A 16594-nucleotide genomic window follows, 5' to 3' on the forward strand; every position below is an offset into this window, starting at 1 on the left:
CTTTTAACAGCATTTTTTCTGTTAGTATTAGTTACCTATATTCATTTTAGCATATTTGGATGAAACAGAAAAGAGTAAAGATTTAAAAAAAGCATACATAATCTACCATCGCAATCAATTATTAAGTGTCTTGATATGTGTTTTATAGTGTTATATGTGTATGTTTATAGAGGTATGTATATATTTGTGTAAATATGTGTGTATACATATGGTTGGGTTTTGATATAAAATTAATATATTGGGCATATCGTTTTATAACTTGCTATTTTCACTTCAATATATACTGTGAAAATGGCATTAAATAGACTTCTATAACCTGATATTTAATGGCCCCATTCACTTAATCAGTCCCCTCTTGCTGGACATTTAGGTTGTTTTCAGTTTTTCATCCTGTTGAACACACTTGCATATACATTTTTTCCCTGTCTCTGGTTATTTCCTTAGGTGTATTCCCAAAAGTAAAATCACTTGCTGGAAGAATATGTACATTTAAAAGTGTTAGCTAACTACTGCCAAATTACCTTCCGGAAAAGATGTACCACGTACATTTTCACAGTGCTACGCCGATAATTTGTCACTACAGTTCCACCTACTTGTACCCTGAATATTGCTTTTTTTTTTTCCTTTTTCCAAAAGGGCTCCCCAGGCTGCAGGCTGCTTTTCATCCTAGTTATTCCAGTCAGGATGTACCCAACTACTCGCTTGAACAAAATGCTTGAAGAATCACAAGTCCGGATTCCTCAGGACAACGCATCACATAAGGAATCAGCAAGTTACGAACGAGGCCCTTCCACCGGAGGCCACGGCACTACATGCTTCACCTCAAGAAGAAATCATCCCAGAACGAGATGGGCTTGTTTATAACTTTTACTGGCCTTTATCCGCCGTTTCCCTAAAAGACTACAATTGTTCTAGGCTTAGGTGTACGCATTTCTGCATAGGTCCTGCCTGTTGATTTTTATGCAAAACTTGCACTACAATTCCATGACAGCTGGCACTAGCAGACAGAGTCTTCTAGAGAGCACATTAAGTCTTCAGGAGGGTGCAAAACAGGGGTATGGGTAGTCTTCCTTTTTAACTTATTAATTTATGATCTGAAAGCACTTAAGGACAAGCAGACTGTAGATCCCTGCTCTATAACAAGAAGGTAAGCATTCTCTACAACAGGCAACAGGGATTTATCCCCAACTACGCGTCCACCAACTTTTCCCTAACCACTGCCAGGGAGAAGGGCCACTGACATACTATTCTGAGACTAAAGTCACCGCCTTTATTTCCCTGACTTAAAACTGCTGGATAAAAAAGCTTCCACATTTGGTGACTTAGGGAATAGTCAGCTTATCTTGGAAGCGACAGCAAGAAATAGCATTGTTGAAAGGCACACCTGCTGTAGGTGTCCTGGGGACTCTTGGCCACAATGTGTCTGTTTCACTGACTTTGGAAATTCTCAGGCTGAGGCGCCCCAGCCTGTTACATGGAACACAACTTTGGCAAGTCTGCAGGCAGTTCCTCTAGGCGCTGGAATAAATCCAAAGCAATATCTCATGAGAAATCCGCCACTGCCTTAGCCCGTCCATCTCAGATCAGGGCTGCAATTGTCTCTTGGGTGGCAGGTATCATGACTGGCGTCTCATATCTTATAGAAAGATGCTGACCTACTTCCAACCACACTGTTGAATATAAGCCTGGACTTAACTGGCCAAGCGGGCATTTTGCCAGAGAGCATAGCGTAAGCCATCTACCTCCCAATGTTTCCTGAAATATAGATGAGGGAGATAACATTTCTGGTGGTTTCCTTGAAGAAATATAGTTATTGAATCTATTCACTCTCCAGATACATGTGAGGTATCCCAGGATGGCGATGGTAGAGAGCTGGGGACCTCTGCCATATCACACTGCCCACCCCACCTCCCTCCCACCCACCCACCCCTGCCGCCAACTTGCTTTTACCCAGAGCATCACTATGGGAAACAAGCCTATGAAACTCACTTGTGTGCCCTCAGTAAGACTGTGATGGAAAATGCTGTTCCCTACACCACAGACTGTCTTCTTTATGAGGACTCCTGGGAACAATTCCTGTCTGGCCTCTGTGTGAACGACAGAATTTTCTGGAGCCACTGGTTTGTGTTCATCTCAGGGACATCACTGTGAACTGTGTATCTGACAAGCTTTCCTTATTCTGTCTGTGGCCATGGTGCTGTGGGCTCTGCCCGTGCCCCACCAGGAAGCAGCAGCTGTACAGAAATGCAGTTTTTAGCACGTGACCAGCTCCGACGTGTTATTTTCCTCCTATTTTGTGTTGCCTCACTTAATTTATGCTATCCTGGCATGCTGTATGTCCCACTGTAAGCCACCTGAAAAACGTTCTGGAAATAAGATTTGGTTTACACCGAAAAGTAGATAAATAAATAAGATGTGGAAGAGTTCTAAACCATGTGTTTCTATTTCCTTCAAAACTTCAATTACATTCTGCTTTAACAGCCTTCCACTGACAGACTCAAGGTTTAGAGCACGCAACTCAGAACTGTAGCAATAACGGTCATAAGATCATTGGGAAACCCAAGTAAAGATGCTGAATGGACTGTGACTGTCTCTTCTCATTCTTGTGACCCAACTGAGGCAACGCCATTGACACGACAAAGCTTCTCGGGATCCTGATGTACTTTAATAGTAATTATAATGAATAAATAGCATTACGTAGTACTTGAGTGACATGTGGAAGTTTCCTGTGCTCTCTTGTGGTCTGCAGGCATTATTATTTACTGCTATCTTCATTCTACTGCTCTGCTAAGAAGCAAGAAAAGAAGCTCCTAGAGGTGCTCTCTCGGCCCAGGGACTTTCCAATTGCAGGAAATGAGCTCAAATGCAAGAAGAGAAGTGATACTATGAACCCCCATCGAAGTGTGCTGGGCATGGGTTAAGGACCAACATCCAAACGCTGTGAGTCAGAAGAGATGATAGAGAACTCTAAGTGTATGAAGTTGGAGGTAACGGGAGTCAGCTTCTTTCAAGCAATATTCCTGATTCCTTGAACTGGAGGTGATGTCTCTCTAGAGCTGTGCTCTCCAGTAAAACTCTCTGCAATGGCAGAAATGTTCTCTATCTGCATTTGTCCAACATGGTAGCCCCAAGATACACGTGGCTATTGTGTATTTGAAATGTGGCTAGTGCAACTGGGCATCTGAGTGCCGAATTGTATGTATTTTAACTAATTTAAATTTAAATTGTCACACTAGGTTTAACAATGTTACAGGGTACAGGATCAACATAGGAAAGTCGATTGTATTTCTGTATACTAGTAATGAAAAATCAGAAATTGAGGGGTTTTTTTCAATGTATTTTAGAGTAGCATCAAAAATAGGAGACACTTAGAGATAAGACTGACTAAAGATATACAAGACCTGAACAATGAAAATTATAAAACCCTGCTGAGTGGAATTACTACAGATCTTAATAAGCAAAGAAATATACCACGTTCACGATGAGAAAACTCATTGTTGTTAAGCTGTCAGTTTTCCCCAAAGGGATCTACAGATTCAATGCAATCAACCCCCATCAAAATCCAACAGGCCTTTTTTTTTTTTTTTTTTTGTATTAGAAATTGACAAAAAAGTCATATGGAAATGCAAATGTACCCAGAATCTAAAATACCCAGTTTGCCTTCGTCCTGGGATTCTGGGCTTAAAGGACGAAGTTTGTTAGAAAGAAGTTGGGAAAGCTCAGAGTTGCAAATTCTAGTTCTGGCACTTTTATGTTTCTGACCTCAGTTTCTCCATCTGTAAAATGGGGAATACTGATGCCTACATAACAGAGTTAAGATTTAACAAGATCATGGATGCAGAGTATCACCCAAGGAGCAGAGGTACATAAAAAATACCTCTTCCCCTTCCCCCACCAAGCCCTTTATCATGGCACACACTTTCTTCCCTTCCCAAGGGGTGGGCAGGTATGAGCAGGAGGCCCCTCCCATCCTTACCTGGAGCCAAAGTTTGTCATGCTGAGACCACTTTCCACCAGCAATGCACTGAAAGGTGGCATTCTGCCCCACGTTCACCTCGACATTTTGGAGCCGCAGAAAATGAGGTGCTTTTCCTAAGAGAGAAGCCAAAAAGCACATGAGGACAGAATTCAACAGCCTGACCATGGCCCTGTCGGCGGGTGGGAGCTCAGGATGGGCACTGGGCAGGGGGAATCTGTGCTTAGGAGATGGTCTGGTTCGGTGAAAAGCTACTGTTGATTGATCACTTCCTATGATCCAGTTACTGTTCTAAGACATTTACATGCATCATCTCACTTAAACCTCACAAAAATCCACAAGGTGGGCAGTAACTCCATTTCACCAATCAGAAAATTAATGCTCTGAAGGGTTACACAGTTTGTCATGGTCAGACAGCCAGAAACTGGGGAAGGCAAGACACGAATCCATGTCTCTGAGAGCCTCAAAATCCATATTATTAGCTGCTGGGTGATACTGCCATGTTTGCAAAAGGAAGTTGGAGGGGTGGGGGTGGGGGTCACCCCAGAAGATATCTCCCTGTAGACCTGGGTGAGCAGAAAGAAGAAAACTGAAGTGAAGCACCTCTGGGCCTGAGACTTGCACACCTGGCCTTGGTGATGATGCGGGTCATGAAGGGGGCAAAGAGGGGAGGACGGAGAACAGGTGGAGGAGAACACTAGCAGTGAGCACTGAGTGAATGAAGGTTACGTGATTGGTGTCATGGCAGTGTCTACACATAGTAACTCACTTAACCCGGCGCAGTTGGCGGTGGTATTATCTCTATTTTACAGTGAGTGACGCAAGGCACCGAGAATTCAAGACACATTCAGAGTCTGCACTCTTCACTCTAAGCTATGACATCTAGGGATGGGATGGAGGTGGGACATTTACTCCGGGGACCTGGCGTAACAGGAGAAAGGACTTTCAAATGAAACTCATGCTGTCCGTGGGTAATCAGTTTTAGAATTAAACATATGTTTTATGTTGGGTAACTTGGGTTCATCTCCTTTCTTGTTTGTGGAGAGAGGCCCTTGCCTATGTGAGCTCTCCAAAGACGAGTGGATTGATAATCTATGCCTAGAAGAATGCGTTTCTTCATCAAGGTACAAAAGTGCCAACGATCCCTATCACATCAACCAAATCGGTGATGAACCAGGCATCAAATACCCCTGGGATGCGATCAAACCGACAGTTGTTAAAAGGATCAGGAGGTTCAACGAGGGCCTCTGGCCATCTTTTCAGAGGGAGTCAAATATCCAGACAGACAAGTAATAATAATAGCATCATTTACTGAAAGCTCCTCCAATGCCAGGCACTGTGAAAAATGCTTTACATGTTTTAGTGAAGTTAACTTCATAATATTCCCTAAAGCAGACACTAGTGTTATTTCTCTTTTAGAGAAGCAGAAACCAAGGCTCACCAAGCTTAATGTGTCCAACACTACACAGCATTAATGACGGGAACAGAATTCAGTCCAGGTCCATTTTAGCCCCAAACTCAGCATTTAACCAGCACATTCTCTTGCCTCATGGACAACGGGGAGGTCAACGGTGTCACCTGGAGCCCAGGGTCCAAAGAAAGGGCTCACAGGCAAGGCTGTGCTGACCCTCCAGACTCTTGTCATTGCTCTGGAATATCTTACCGCAAGAGGTTCCTTTCCTTGGCATTCATCCCCATGGCCTTCACACTTTGAACTGTCTGCTCTACCAAACTATGTCACCACCTGAAATGCTCAGCAAAAGCCAAGGACCTTGGCATGATCAGGCAGACTTGCTGTGCAAAAACATACAGCTTCTGCTCAGGTTTTTAAACAAAGTGACAACAGCTCAGAGTCCCCCTCATGCCACCTCCAGGGCCCCACAACTAGATGGCGTCAAGAGTCCAAGGCCCAGGGAGGTCCTCTCACTGTGGGCTTCTCAGAGTTGAAGATACGTGCATCTAGTCAACCTGACAAATGTCATGCTGCTCTGATTGTCTGAAATTTTTTTCCTTTTTGCTCTCCTGTATAATTCTGTAAAGTTAGTTTTGGAACTAGCAGTTCAAGTCCATTTTTAAGTGGGAATAGAGTAAACCTTGTAAGCCCCTTTATGCTACCTGTTTGAAGCAGGAAGGAACATCTACTCCCTGGTAAGGAGGGGGTACAGAATCTTAGTTCCAACGTTGGGAGGCTTTGTGTTGGGTTTTTACAAAAGGATATCTCCCCTCACCCTTGGGGACCCTGGGCAAATGGTTCAACCTCTGGGACTTGTGCAACTAGAAATGAATTGTCTCTAGATCAATGTCCCCTGCTTGCTTCTCTCTTTTTTTTTTTTTTTTTGACCACACCATGAGCAGCTTGTGAGATCTTAGTTCTCCAAGCGGGGATTGAACCCAGGCCCTCAGCAGTGAGAGCAGGGAGCCCTAACCACTGGACCACCAGGGAATTCCCTTTCCTGCTTGCTTCTGACACCTTTCTAGCAGACCTCTTGCCTTGATTCTTTCATCTGCAATCCCTCTTCCTCCCTCCCTTCTAGGTACAGTGGTAGAGAATTCAGAGGTTTAATGGCCCCTGGGATTAATAATTCTGGTGAAACACTGAGGGTTTACAGAGAGCAGAGATGTTGAAAGCACGCGCCTTCAGGAGCCAGACAGTTATGTAAAGGAATAAAGTGGTTCAGCTGTAAAACAAACAAAAACAAAACTGCCACCTCCTTGCCCCCTTATTCATTTTCCTACCTTTCATAGAGACTAGGGTAAAATAAAGATTTCTCTGTATCAGAAAGGCAACATCACAAGCACACTTATAACTGGTATCTGACACCAGCCTCAGCAGTGAGGAGGCAATAAGGAGTGGTGGGGACTCAGGGCCACTGGATAAAGACCCCATGCCCCGTACGCAGGGGGCAGCTAGCAGTTCCCTAAATCCAGCAGACAGAGGCCATGCGACAGTGTTGCGCTCAGGGTAGCCGATCATCCGATTTCTCAAGGCAAGTAAGAAATCCAGCCTTAGGTGAAAGCCCTCATTCTAAAATCTTGACTGAATTTATTAAAACATTATGTAGACTTAACAAAACACGACTGCAGGCATGCTCTTCTAGTTGGCTGTCTCCGTCACATAGCTCTTATGAAGAATTTCCGCTGGCCAGTCTTGCCTGGTCTGAACCCATAAAACCAGGGATGTCCCCACCCCTCTAGGCGTCATGCTGTTGTATCACGTGCACACTAGGCCTAGATCGCAGTCCTCAACACGGTGACCTTTCCGGGCCGCCGCCCTCCTGCTTAGCACCCTCTCCACATGCCCTTACTCTTTGAGCCCTGGCTTCATCGCCAGCTCACGACAGATCTCTTTCTCTCTCTCTGGGGGACCCTCCTTAGGTTGGGGACCTGTTTGGTACACTTCTCTGAGCTCCTGGCCTCCCCAATCCTCCTCCCATCCCCCCACCCCCACCCCAGTCCTCTCCCAGCTGCGATTTGCACCCAGCATCTACAGCTCCAGGAAAGCAATCATCCCACCTGCTTCGACTCACCAACCTTCGGCCAAGCACAGACGACCTTGGGGCCCAGACCAGCCACCAGCTCGGGGTTTTAAGCATCCCACACTCACTCCCCACTGAGACCCAGCGCCCCCAAAATGGGACCCTGCAGAATGGGGTTAACAGAAAACTGGCTGCGCGTTTGGGGCAAAAAGCCTTGATGTTGGTGACATTTACACTCCTGCAGATGTCAGTACAGCATTTGAAGACGTATTATTGTGCCCTTTACCTCGCTCTTTAAACCTGACAGTGCTCAGTAGGAAGCCACACAATTGCGGAGAAAGTGCACTACATACATTATAAACGTGCTGCAGACCGTGGGCTCGGTGACACGGCCCCGCAAGGTTGTGATGGGAAAAAAAAAGTTTAAACAATTCTAAAAGTCAACCTAGGAGCTAGAAACTTTGAAACTGAGTGGAAAATCGTGCTGACATTTATCGTCCACAGTTATAACCGCAGTGGCCCTGCTAATGGCTGACCCGGAGACACAGCAGCAGACGCTAACTACGGCTAAAATATTTGCAGAATAACACAAAAATGTTAAATGGGCCACAAAATACAGATGAGAGGTCTCAGTCTGTAGGAGAAAATAATTTCCGTTGAGTATCACACTTATCTTCCGGTCACTGTTTTAGAAGCTGGCAGGCAACTGTTTAAAGTCATAACTTCAGCTCAAATCGATCGAGAATACAATTGCAAATCATGCACTAAGCCCCCTGGAACTCTTGGAATACTTAGTGGAATCGCTTACTGATAAACTCTGACCACACCTTAATTTTTAAAAAATGTTTTAGGGAACTGGAGTGGAGAATTACAAGCCTGAGGACCTAAAGAGGATGCATTCTTTTAATAGTGTTAAGTTTTTAACAAGTTATCAGTGAAGTCATAAATGCATTAAGGCTGGGGTTGGGGGGAAAGCACTGTCAGGCCAAAGGACAGTTCAGAAGCTACTAGCAGGCTGCATGACTCGCGATCCCATGAGCAGCCTCCAGGACCCATGCATAGTGGGAACCATGAAAGGTCACGCACACCTCCTCCCCAGAATCACACCACCCAGGTGATGAAGCCAGAAACCTAGCAGGGCTCCATTTCTGATGCCTCTGGCTCCTACTCTAACCCCATCACTTAGGACCAGTGGGCTCTACCTCCTAAATTCACCTCTAATCTGTCCACTACCTCTCTCCATCTCTAAGCTCTATGTTTCTTCATAGTCTGCTTACCATCTGTTATGGGCTGAACTGTATCCCCCCAAAATTCACAGGTTGCAGCCCTAATGCTCAACAGCTCAGATTGTGACTGTGTTTGATGACTGAAACTTTAAAGGGGTGATTATGTTAAAATGAGGCTGTTAGGGCGGGCTCCAACCCAGTCTGACTGGTGTCCTTATAAGAAAATTTGGACACACAAAGACACATCAGGGGCACATGTGCACAGAGGGAAGACCATGTGAGGACAAAGTGAGAAGGGGGCCGTCTGCAAGCAAAGGAGGGAGCCCACGGACAAAACCAAACCTGCCACCTTCATCTTGGACTTGGGGCCTCCAGGACTGTGAGAAAGTAAAATTCCGCTTAAGCCACCCAGTCTGTGTATTTTGTTATGGCAGCCTTAGCTGACTAATACACCGTCTGTCATAGACCAGATAATGACCTGATTGCTTTATTTTCAGTCTCTTTCACATCACTGGAAGCCCATGAGGGCAAAGAATGAATCTGTCCTTACTCACTTCCATGAACCCAGACTAGCGTCCGGCATGGAGCATATGCTCAGTAAACACGCTGGATGGTGAATGAATGTCTCTCCACTACCTGGTCCAGGACATCACCATCTCTTACATGACTCTAGAACTTTCTTTCTCATAGGTCTCCTGACTTCTTCTCTATTCTCCCTTCAACCCCTCTTCCACAGAACAGCCAAAGTAATCTTTTAACAATTAAATGAGATCATATCAATCCCCAGCATAAACCCCTCCAGTGGTGCCTCCCTACACTTAGATTAAAATCTAACCAGTCATGGGGCTTCCCTGGTGGCGCAGTGGTTGAGAATCTGCCTGTCAATGCGTGGGACACCGGTTCGAGCCCTAGTCCAGGAAGATCCCACATCCTGCGGAGCAACTAAGCCCGTGCACCGCAAGTACTGAGCCTGTGCTCTAGAGCCCGCAAGCCACAACTACTGAGCCCGTGTGCCACAACTACTGAAGCCCACGTACGTAGAGCCCACGCTCCATGACAAGAGAAGCCCGTGCACCGCAACAAAGAGTAGACCCTGCTCGCCACAACTAGAGAAAGCCCGTACACAGCAACGAAGACCCAATGCAGGAAAAAATAAAATTAATTTAAAAAAATCTAACCACTCACAATCTAAAATATGACGCAAATGAACTTATCTACAAAACGGAAAGAGACTCACAGACATAGAGAACAGACTTGTGGTTGCCAAGGGGTGGGGCATGGGGAGGGATGGATGGGAGTCTGGGGTTAGCAGATGCGAACTATTATATACAGAATGTATAAACAACAAGGTCCTAGTATACAGCACAGGGAACCATATTCAATATCCAGTGATAAACCGTAATGGAAAAGAATAAATTATTTATTAAAAAAATGAATCAGTTGGCCACACAGCAGAAATTAACACAACATTGTAAATCAACTATACTTCAAGTAAAAATAATAAATTACACAGTTTGATAAGTTAAAAAAAAAAAATCTAACCACGCACAATGATGTCCAGGGCCCTGCTTCCCTTTCACTCAGAAACACTTTCCCCCACGCTCCCCATGCTCGGGATACTCCGGCAGCATCAAGCAGATCCCACTGCAGGGCCTCTGCACTTGCCCTTTCCTCTGCCTAGAATGCCCCCTCCCCAACCCTTCACACAGTGAACTCCTTCTACGACTCGGATCTCAGCTCAGACCACATCTTCAAAGATATCTCCCTGAGGGCTCTCCTGGTGGCGCAGTGGTTGAGAGTCCGCCTGCCGATGCAGGGGACGCGGGCTCGTGCCCCGGTCCGGGAAGATCCCACATGCCGCGGAGCGGCTGGGCCCGTGAGCCGTGGCCGCTGAGCCTGCGCGTCCGGAGCCTGTGCTCCGCAACGGGAGAGGCCACGACAGTGAGAGGCCCGCGCAACTCCCCCCCCCCCAAAAAAAAAAAGATATCTCCCTGACCACTTTATCTAAGAAGCCCCTCCACATCCGTCCCTCACATTTACTATATTCACAACACATCACTACCTGAAATTATATTAGTGACTTACTTAATATTAGTTACTTACTTAATGTCCTTCCTCCCTCTGTCCTTCTGCTAAGTATACAACATGGGAACAAAGACCTACCTATCTTGGTCACTTAAGTATCCTCTGTGTCCAGCAGAAGTTCCCGACACATAACTGGCGCTCAATAATTGACTCGTTGAAAGACAGAATGAATAAAAACCCTGGCTGGATATGGACCGAGCATGGGGCCTCGGGAAGGGGCCTTTGCTAGGCCCTGGTCAACCCCACATGACTCACGAGCCATGGATAGAACTCAGGGGACTACAGGCACCACCAATATTTGCACAGAGAGTTAAATGGAATTTTCCAATTCCAGCCCCTTTCACCGAGTCGCACGTTTTGATTTCTAGGAAGTTTTAAGCTGAAGCCTCTAAGCATCTGAGTTGAACTCAGATAAGCACAAGAACACAGCCAGGGTCACGTCTTCCTGAGTTATGTCCCACGGCCCACTGGCTGGGTAACTTGCTCTCAGCAGTTCCATGACCACATAATGCATACTCCTCAGCAGGACGAGTATGAAGCTCTCAGAAGCATCCAAAATTCAGAAGCAGCCTCAACGGGAGGAGGATTCCAAGAGGAGCCATGAGACTTCAGGCACGGAAAGGCATTCAAACGCCCTCCAGAGAACCCTCGCCCACGCAGATTTCTCTGAGAGAAGGAAGCCTGGGGCTGCAATGGCGAACCACAGACAGTGTGTAGAGTTAAGGCAGAGTTGAGGCTGAGACAAGAGACAGGTGTCAGGTTGGGTGTCATGGTGGAGGTAAAAATTCCCAGTAGAGGACAGGATTCTGGGATCCCAGGAGAGAGAACCAGGCCAGACTCTTTTAGGAAGGAAGCCCTAGCGCAAGCATCCAGCACAGGGTAAGCAGCACGCATGCAGCTGGATGCGGCTCTGAGGATGCAATGTGTGCAGGACCTGGGGACTGCTGAAATCCTGTTTCAGAGAGACTGCCTCAAAACTGATGGCTGTGCAAGGCTGAGTGTGTGAGGTTAAGTGGATCACAAGTAGACCAGACATCTCCCGACACGGGCTGAGGTCAACAATCATTCTCCAAGGGGCAGCAAATGCTGATTCCCAGGAGTCAAGGGAGGGGAAGACTTGATCCTGGTAAGAGGGGCTCATGTGTATACCCAGTACATAAACCCTGCATAGCTGGGGGGTTTCTGGGACCCTCTTCACATAAAGTCTGTTTCAGCAGAGACATTTGCTGGGCATAACTGAATGGACAGATCCATCTGAGAAAATCCCAAAGACGCAGGAAGTAACCCAGAGGGTAGGAACCTTAGGCCAGAGTAGTGGAGAATCTAATAGGATCTCAGCATTTCTGAGATGCTGGTTGATTCCTGGGAGGAGGCTTCCCTCACACAGACACCAAACACAGTTATCCAAAATACTGTCTTGCCAGAACCCCTTGGAACTCCTCCCAAATTCCTCCAGAGAAGGCGCTCTAAGACAATGGGTCAAACAATGTCACTGTAGTGCCAGGGGAGGGAAGTGATGTTTGGGGCTCTGATGAATTCACTGTAGCAGAAGTTGAAAGAATCATTCCAATTAAAGCAACACAGATGGGGCAGAAATGAGAAGAGCCTCAAAATGGGAGGCATGAAAGGCATAAAAGCACAGGACATATTATATCTCCTGAGGGAACAGCAAACTGCACCAGAGCCCATAGCATGACTCATGGCTGTAATGAAGAAGTGGAGACAACCCTGCTACGAGTTAGTTACCCAATGGCTGCCAAGAAACTAATAGGAACTTCCAATCTGCAGACACTAACAAACTAATGGGGCTGGCAACTTAACCAGCCCTCCTATGGGGCTGCCATAATCCCCAGGCATATCCCTTTGATTACAATCCCCCCACCAAATGTCACTGGATATGATGCCATCTCAACTACCTGCACCCAGGACTTGTCCCCTCGGAGATTTAGTGAACCTGGGAAGCACATCTCCTTGCTCAGACACATTCAAATATCTTAGACCAAATGCACAAAGAGAGAAAACTTCCAGGGGAAATTGGCTGGGCTTGGAGGAGTGGAATGCCTTTGAGAACTCTCGACACTGTACCATAAGTACTAACCACTGTGAGAAATCTCTCCCTACGCCTACACGGAGTTGATGAGGGTATTTAAAATTACTTTTAAAGAATTAATAGCTTCGGGGTACTTTTCCCTGGGAGTGAACAGTGTGCTAATTTGTTCAATGTTTTGGTGGTGTTCTTTTTCTGAGACAATTGCACAGGATTCTATCCAAAGCCCTCGAATTCTTCCACTTCAGTGGTCTGAATCCCGCTAACAAACAATCAGGACTTTATAGACTCCCTTAATAGACAGATTCAAACAAAGATGTTTTGCCGCTCTCTGCAAAGTCCTGGAGGTGCCGCCTACAGGCAGCAAAATTATGGATTTATTCAGGACTGATTGCATTGAGTATGTAAGAGAGTGAGAGATGTTTGTGAGCTGAATGAATAGGGGGGGGACTGCAGCCTCCAAGCTACCCAGTCTGGCATGGAGCCAGGCTGTGTTAGGATGAGGGGAGAGACTTACTGCATGGATGGGCAAGGACCCGGACCTCGTCCACAGCGATGTAGCCAGGATGACCCTTCAGAGAGACGGATTCAAATATCACCTGCAACACACAAGGCAGGAGTCAATTTCGCAAAAGGGGTTGTAGGAATTCATCAGCTGCCCAGCCCCCAAACAATTTATGTTTCAGCTTCCCACTAGAACTACCAAAAGAGGTCTTATATTAGGCTAGGATGCTACCCCAGCAATTGACGTGGATTTTCAAAATAAGGTAAAAAGGCCACATTCCGGTGACTAGCAAAAGAATAACCAGCCACATGGAATATTTCTAATGGTTTTCAGAACTAACACTGGGATGCAGCGAAAACAACCCAAATGTGGCCTGGAGACCCCGATCTGCACCTTTTTCATTGTTGTTTCAGGGGAAGCACAGAGAAGAATGACTTCCGAATATCTCAACTTTCTTACGAAGGATGGGGGAGAAGCCACCATAAGCCAAAGAGGGTTTACCTTAATTTAATTCCACATCTCCAAGGAATACAGTCCATCTGAATTACCTAATAATACCTCTTGAAAATAAGCCCCAGGCACCACTGCTGGTATCTGGGAATCCAAGGGCAACAAGTTCTTTGAATCCTCCATTCTGACTCCCACTCAAGCTGCTGATTTCAGTGAACAGCCTTCCTCGTCACCCACCATCCGCCTTCACAAAGGAGATGTGACTATCTGTGTGGACAGCAGGGCCAATGCCCTTGAGCTCCCTAATCCCAGTGGCCCCGTCTTCCAGTCAGCTTCAGTCACGTGCTCACACTTGTCCACTCCACAAACTGGGATTTTCAGCGTATTTTGGCACAGACCGCTACCACGCACTCCTCTCCCAACTCACCCCTCTTAAACCTGCTTCGGCAGTGCATATGGTACCCTGGATCTCAACTCTTCCAGAGACTGTATGCTGCATGGACCTCCCTGTATTCTCAACAAACCCAGGGTTCCCCCACTCTGTTGACTGATCACCCATACCATTCTCGCCAAAAGCCCCAGTTCCTCATTTCAGTGTTGGCAAATCTACTGCAAATGTGCCTTCTCCACTCCTATACCCCACACAAATGTTCCCCTTTCAACATCACCTACCCAATGCCTGCAAGATACCCACATCACATCTTTAAGAGGCAAGAGGACTACAGAGGGGCTGACTTCTAACTTCCTACCCATCAACCTAATCTTCATGGGTTAGATGACTACACACCAACCACTGCCCCCTCTCTGCAAGGCACACCCCAGCGCCCTTGACCTCTACCTTTGCTGTATTTTCCAGCTTCTTGGTTCTCTCTCTCTCTAACATATCTCCGAATCCTCCCTTTTATTCCTGACTCTGACAAACATAAACGCTTGGATTTCTCTTACTCTTTAAAAGCTACCCTTTGGCAGCAGTTGTATTTACAGTCCAATTGTGGTTCAATCACATTTAAAATTCTCAGAAGTTTTAATTACACTCGCTCTACACTCCCCTACTTCCCAGTGCAAAACTTCAACCCCTGTCACCTGGACTTTGTCCTCAGCAGTTCCCCCAACACTGACTGCATGGCAGACACCAGTCATCTTACTAGTGCTCTTACTGCTTAAATCCAATACACATATTTCAATCTTTATCTTACTTTAAGAAGGAAAACAGTATAGGGCTTGGGATCTGGGTCAGAATGCCTGGGCTCTAGTCCTGGTTGTTCCACCTTGTATGTGTACACCTTGAGCAAGTTACCTTACTGCTCTGTGCCTCAGTTTCCTCATCTTTAATTACAGTGCCTACCTCACTGGGTAATGATTCAGGTGAAAGGAGTTAATACACCACTTAGAACTATATATGGCACATGGCAGGTTCTCAGCAAATGATCGCTATACTCATTCTTCATACTTGACCGTTTTCCTACAATTACTGATGCTCATAGCTTCTCCCTCTCTGGGTCTCTCTTCTATTTAGGGTCAGGCGATACTTTACTCTCATGGTTCTTCTCATCAATCTGTGTCTATTCTACCACTGGTTTCTTTGTAAGCACTTCTCCTATATCCACTCTTCAAATGTGGGCTTCTTCTATTCATTTTCGTAAACTGAAAACACTCTTCCTTCAATGGCTATCAACCCACTGATAATTCCCAAGCCCAGATCTCCATTCTAGACCTTTCACCTGAATGTGGGTCTCACTTATCCAGCTCACAGATCTGTATTTCCACCTAGATATCACATAGATCCTCCAACACAATCTGTATACAACAGAGTTGAGCTGTCTCCCTCACTGCCCAATGGGCCATCCTTCCTGAACTATGGACCTCAGTGGGTTGCCCCATCCAGTCATTGAAAACTGAGATGCAGACATCTGCCTGGGCTTCTCCGTCTGCCCCACTCCTCACATCCTTTTTTTTTTTTTCTTTTGACTCTGTCTTAGTATTTCTCCTAGCTGTCCATGTCTTTCCATCTCTGCTGTTAAGTTGAACCATATGAAGCAACCATCCTGTAGATCGAAACCAGCTGGATATTAATGCCATTGCTCTGGTTCAAATCTTCATCACTTTTCACCTCTATCATCTCAGCAGCCAATCAAATAGACCCTCTCTCTCCTGTCTTTTACTCCTCAGTCCAAGCTGTGGAGGGAATGTAAGGTGGGTGATAAGATCAACAGAAAAACCCCCATGTGGAATCTTTTTGTGGTCCACGTGGTCACTTCAGGTTAGTGGATTCAGAGGCCAGGGGTGTCAGTGAGGTCCAGAGCTCTACAGCTATAACAAGTGAGCAGGGAAATGGTGGAAAGGGTGGTGATGGCTGTGAAGAGGCAGCCTCCGTGGGTGGTAAGATCTATCACTAAGGCAACGCACTGCTGCCTGGGAATTATGTACAGTGACTTGGGGCTGACAGTCACCTCAAACACAGAGCAGCTGGCGCCAGCATGACAGTCACTCCAGAAGAGGGGTTTACTAAGATAGCAGGGTCCTTATGAGAGATTGAACAAACAAAATTGTGCAGAGGGTAGGGGGAAAGTTTGTAGAAATAAAAGTGTGATAGCTGCCTCATCCTGCAGAAGGAAGTCAACAGAAGACCTTCCGATAAAGAATTACGTATCTAATTATATTTTTAATAATTCAAAGGAATCCAAAAGCAAAGTCCATAGGAAAAAATAAAAGGAAAACACACCAAACACAGAAAAACATTTAAAAGAAATAGCATAAAAGCATTCAAATGGCATAGTAAAAATGATAAAAGAAAAAATTTCTATTGTGACAATAAATATAAATAGGTTA

At 45.9% G+C, this 16594-nt stretch overlaps 1 protein-coding gene across 1 annotated transcript in view; it reads right to left on the reverse strand.

Moving 5' to 3' along the window:
- Positions 1-16594, reverse strand: part of PTPRT (protein tyrosine phosphatase receptor type T) — a 765643-nt gene that overhangs the window by 660194 nt on the left and 88855 nt on the right. Inside the window, exons 4-5 of the mRNA XM_065893296.1 lie at positions 13328-13409; positions 3977-4092 (exon numbers count right to left, since the gene is read on the reverse strand). Of these exons, the coding sequence (XP_065749368.1) occupies positions 3977-4092; positions 13328-13409 (198 nt within the window). The remainder of the gene's footprint in view (positions 1-3976; positions 4093-13327; positions 13410-16594) is intronic.

This window comes from Phocoena phocoena, chromosome 15 (genome assembly GCF_963924675.1).
Source record: "Phocoena phocoena chromosome 15, mPhoPho1.1, whole genome shotgun sequence".
Taxonomy (NCBI): domain Eukaryota; kingdom Metazoa; phylum Chordata; class Mammalia; order Artiodactyla; family Phocoenidae; genus Phocoena; species Phocoena phocoena.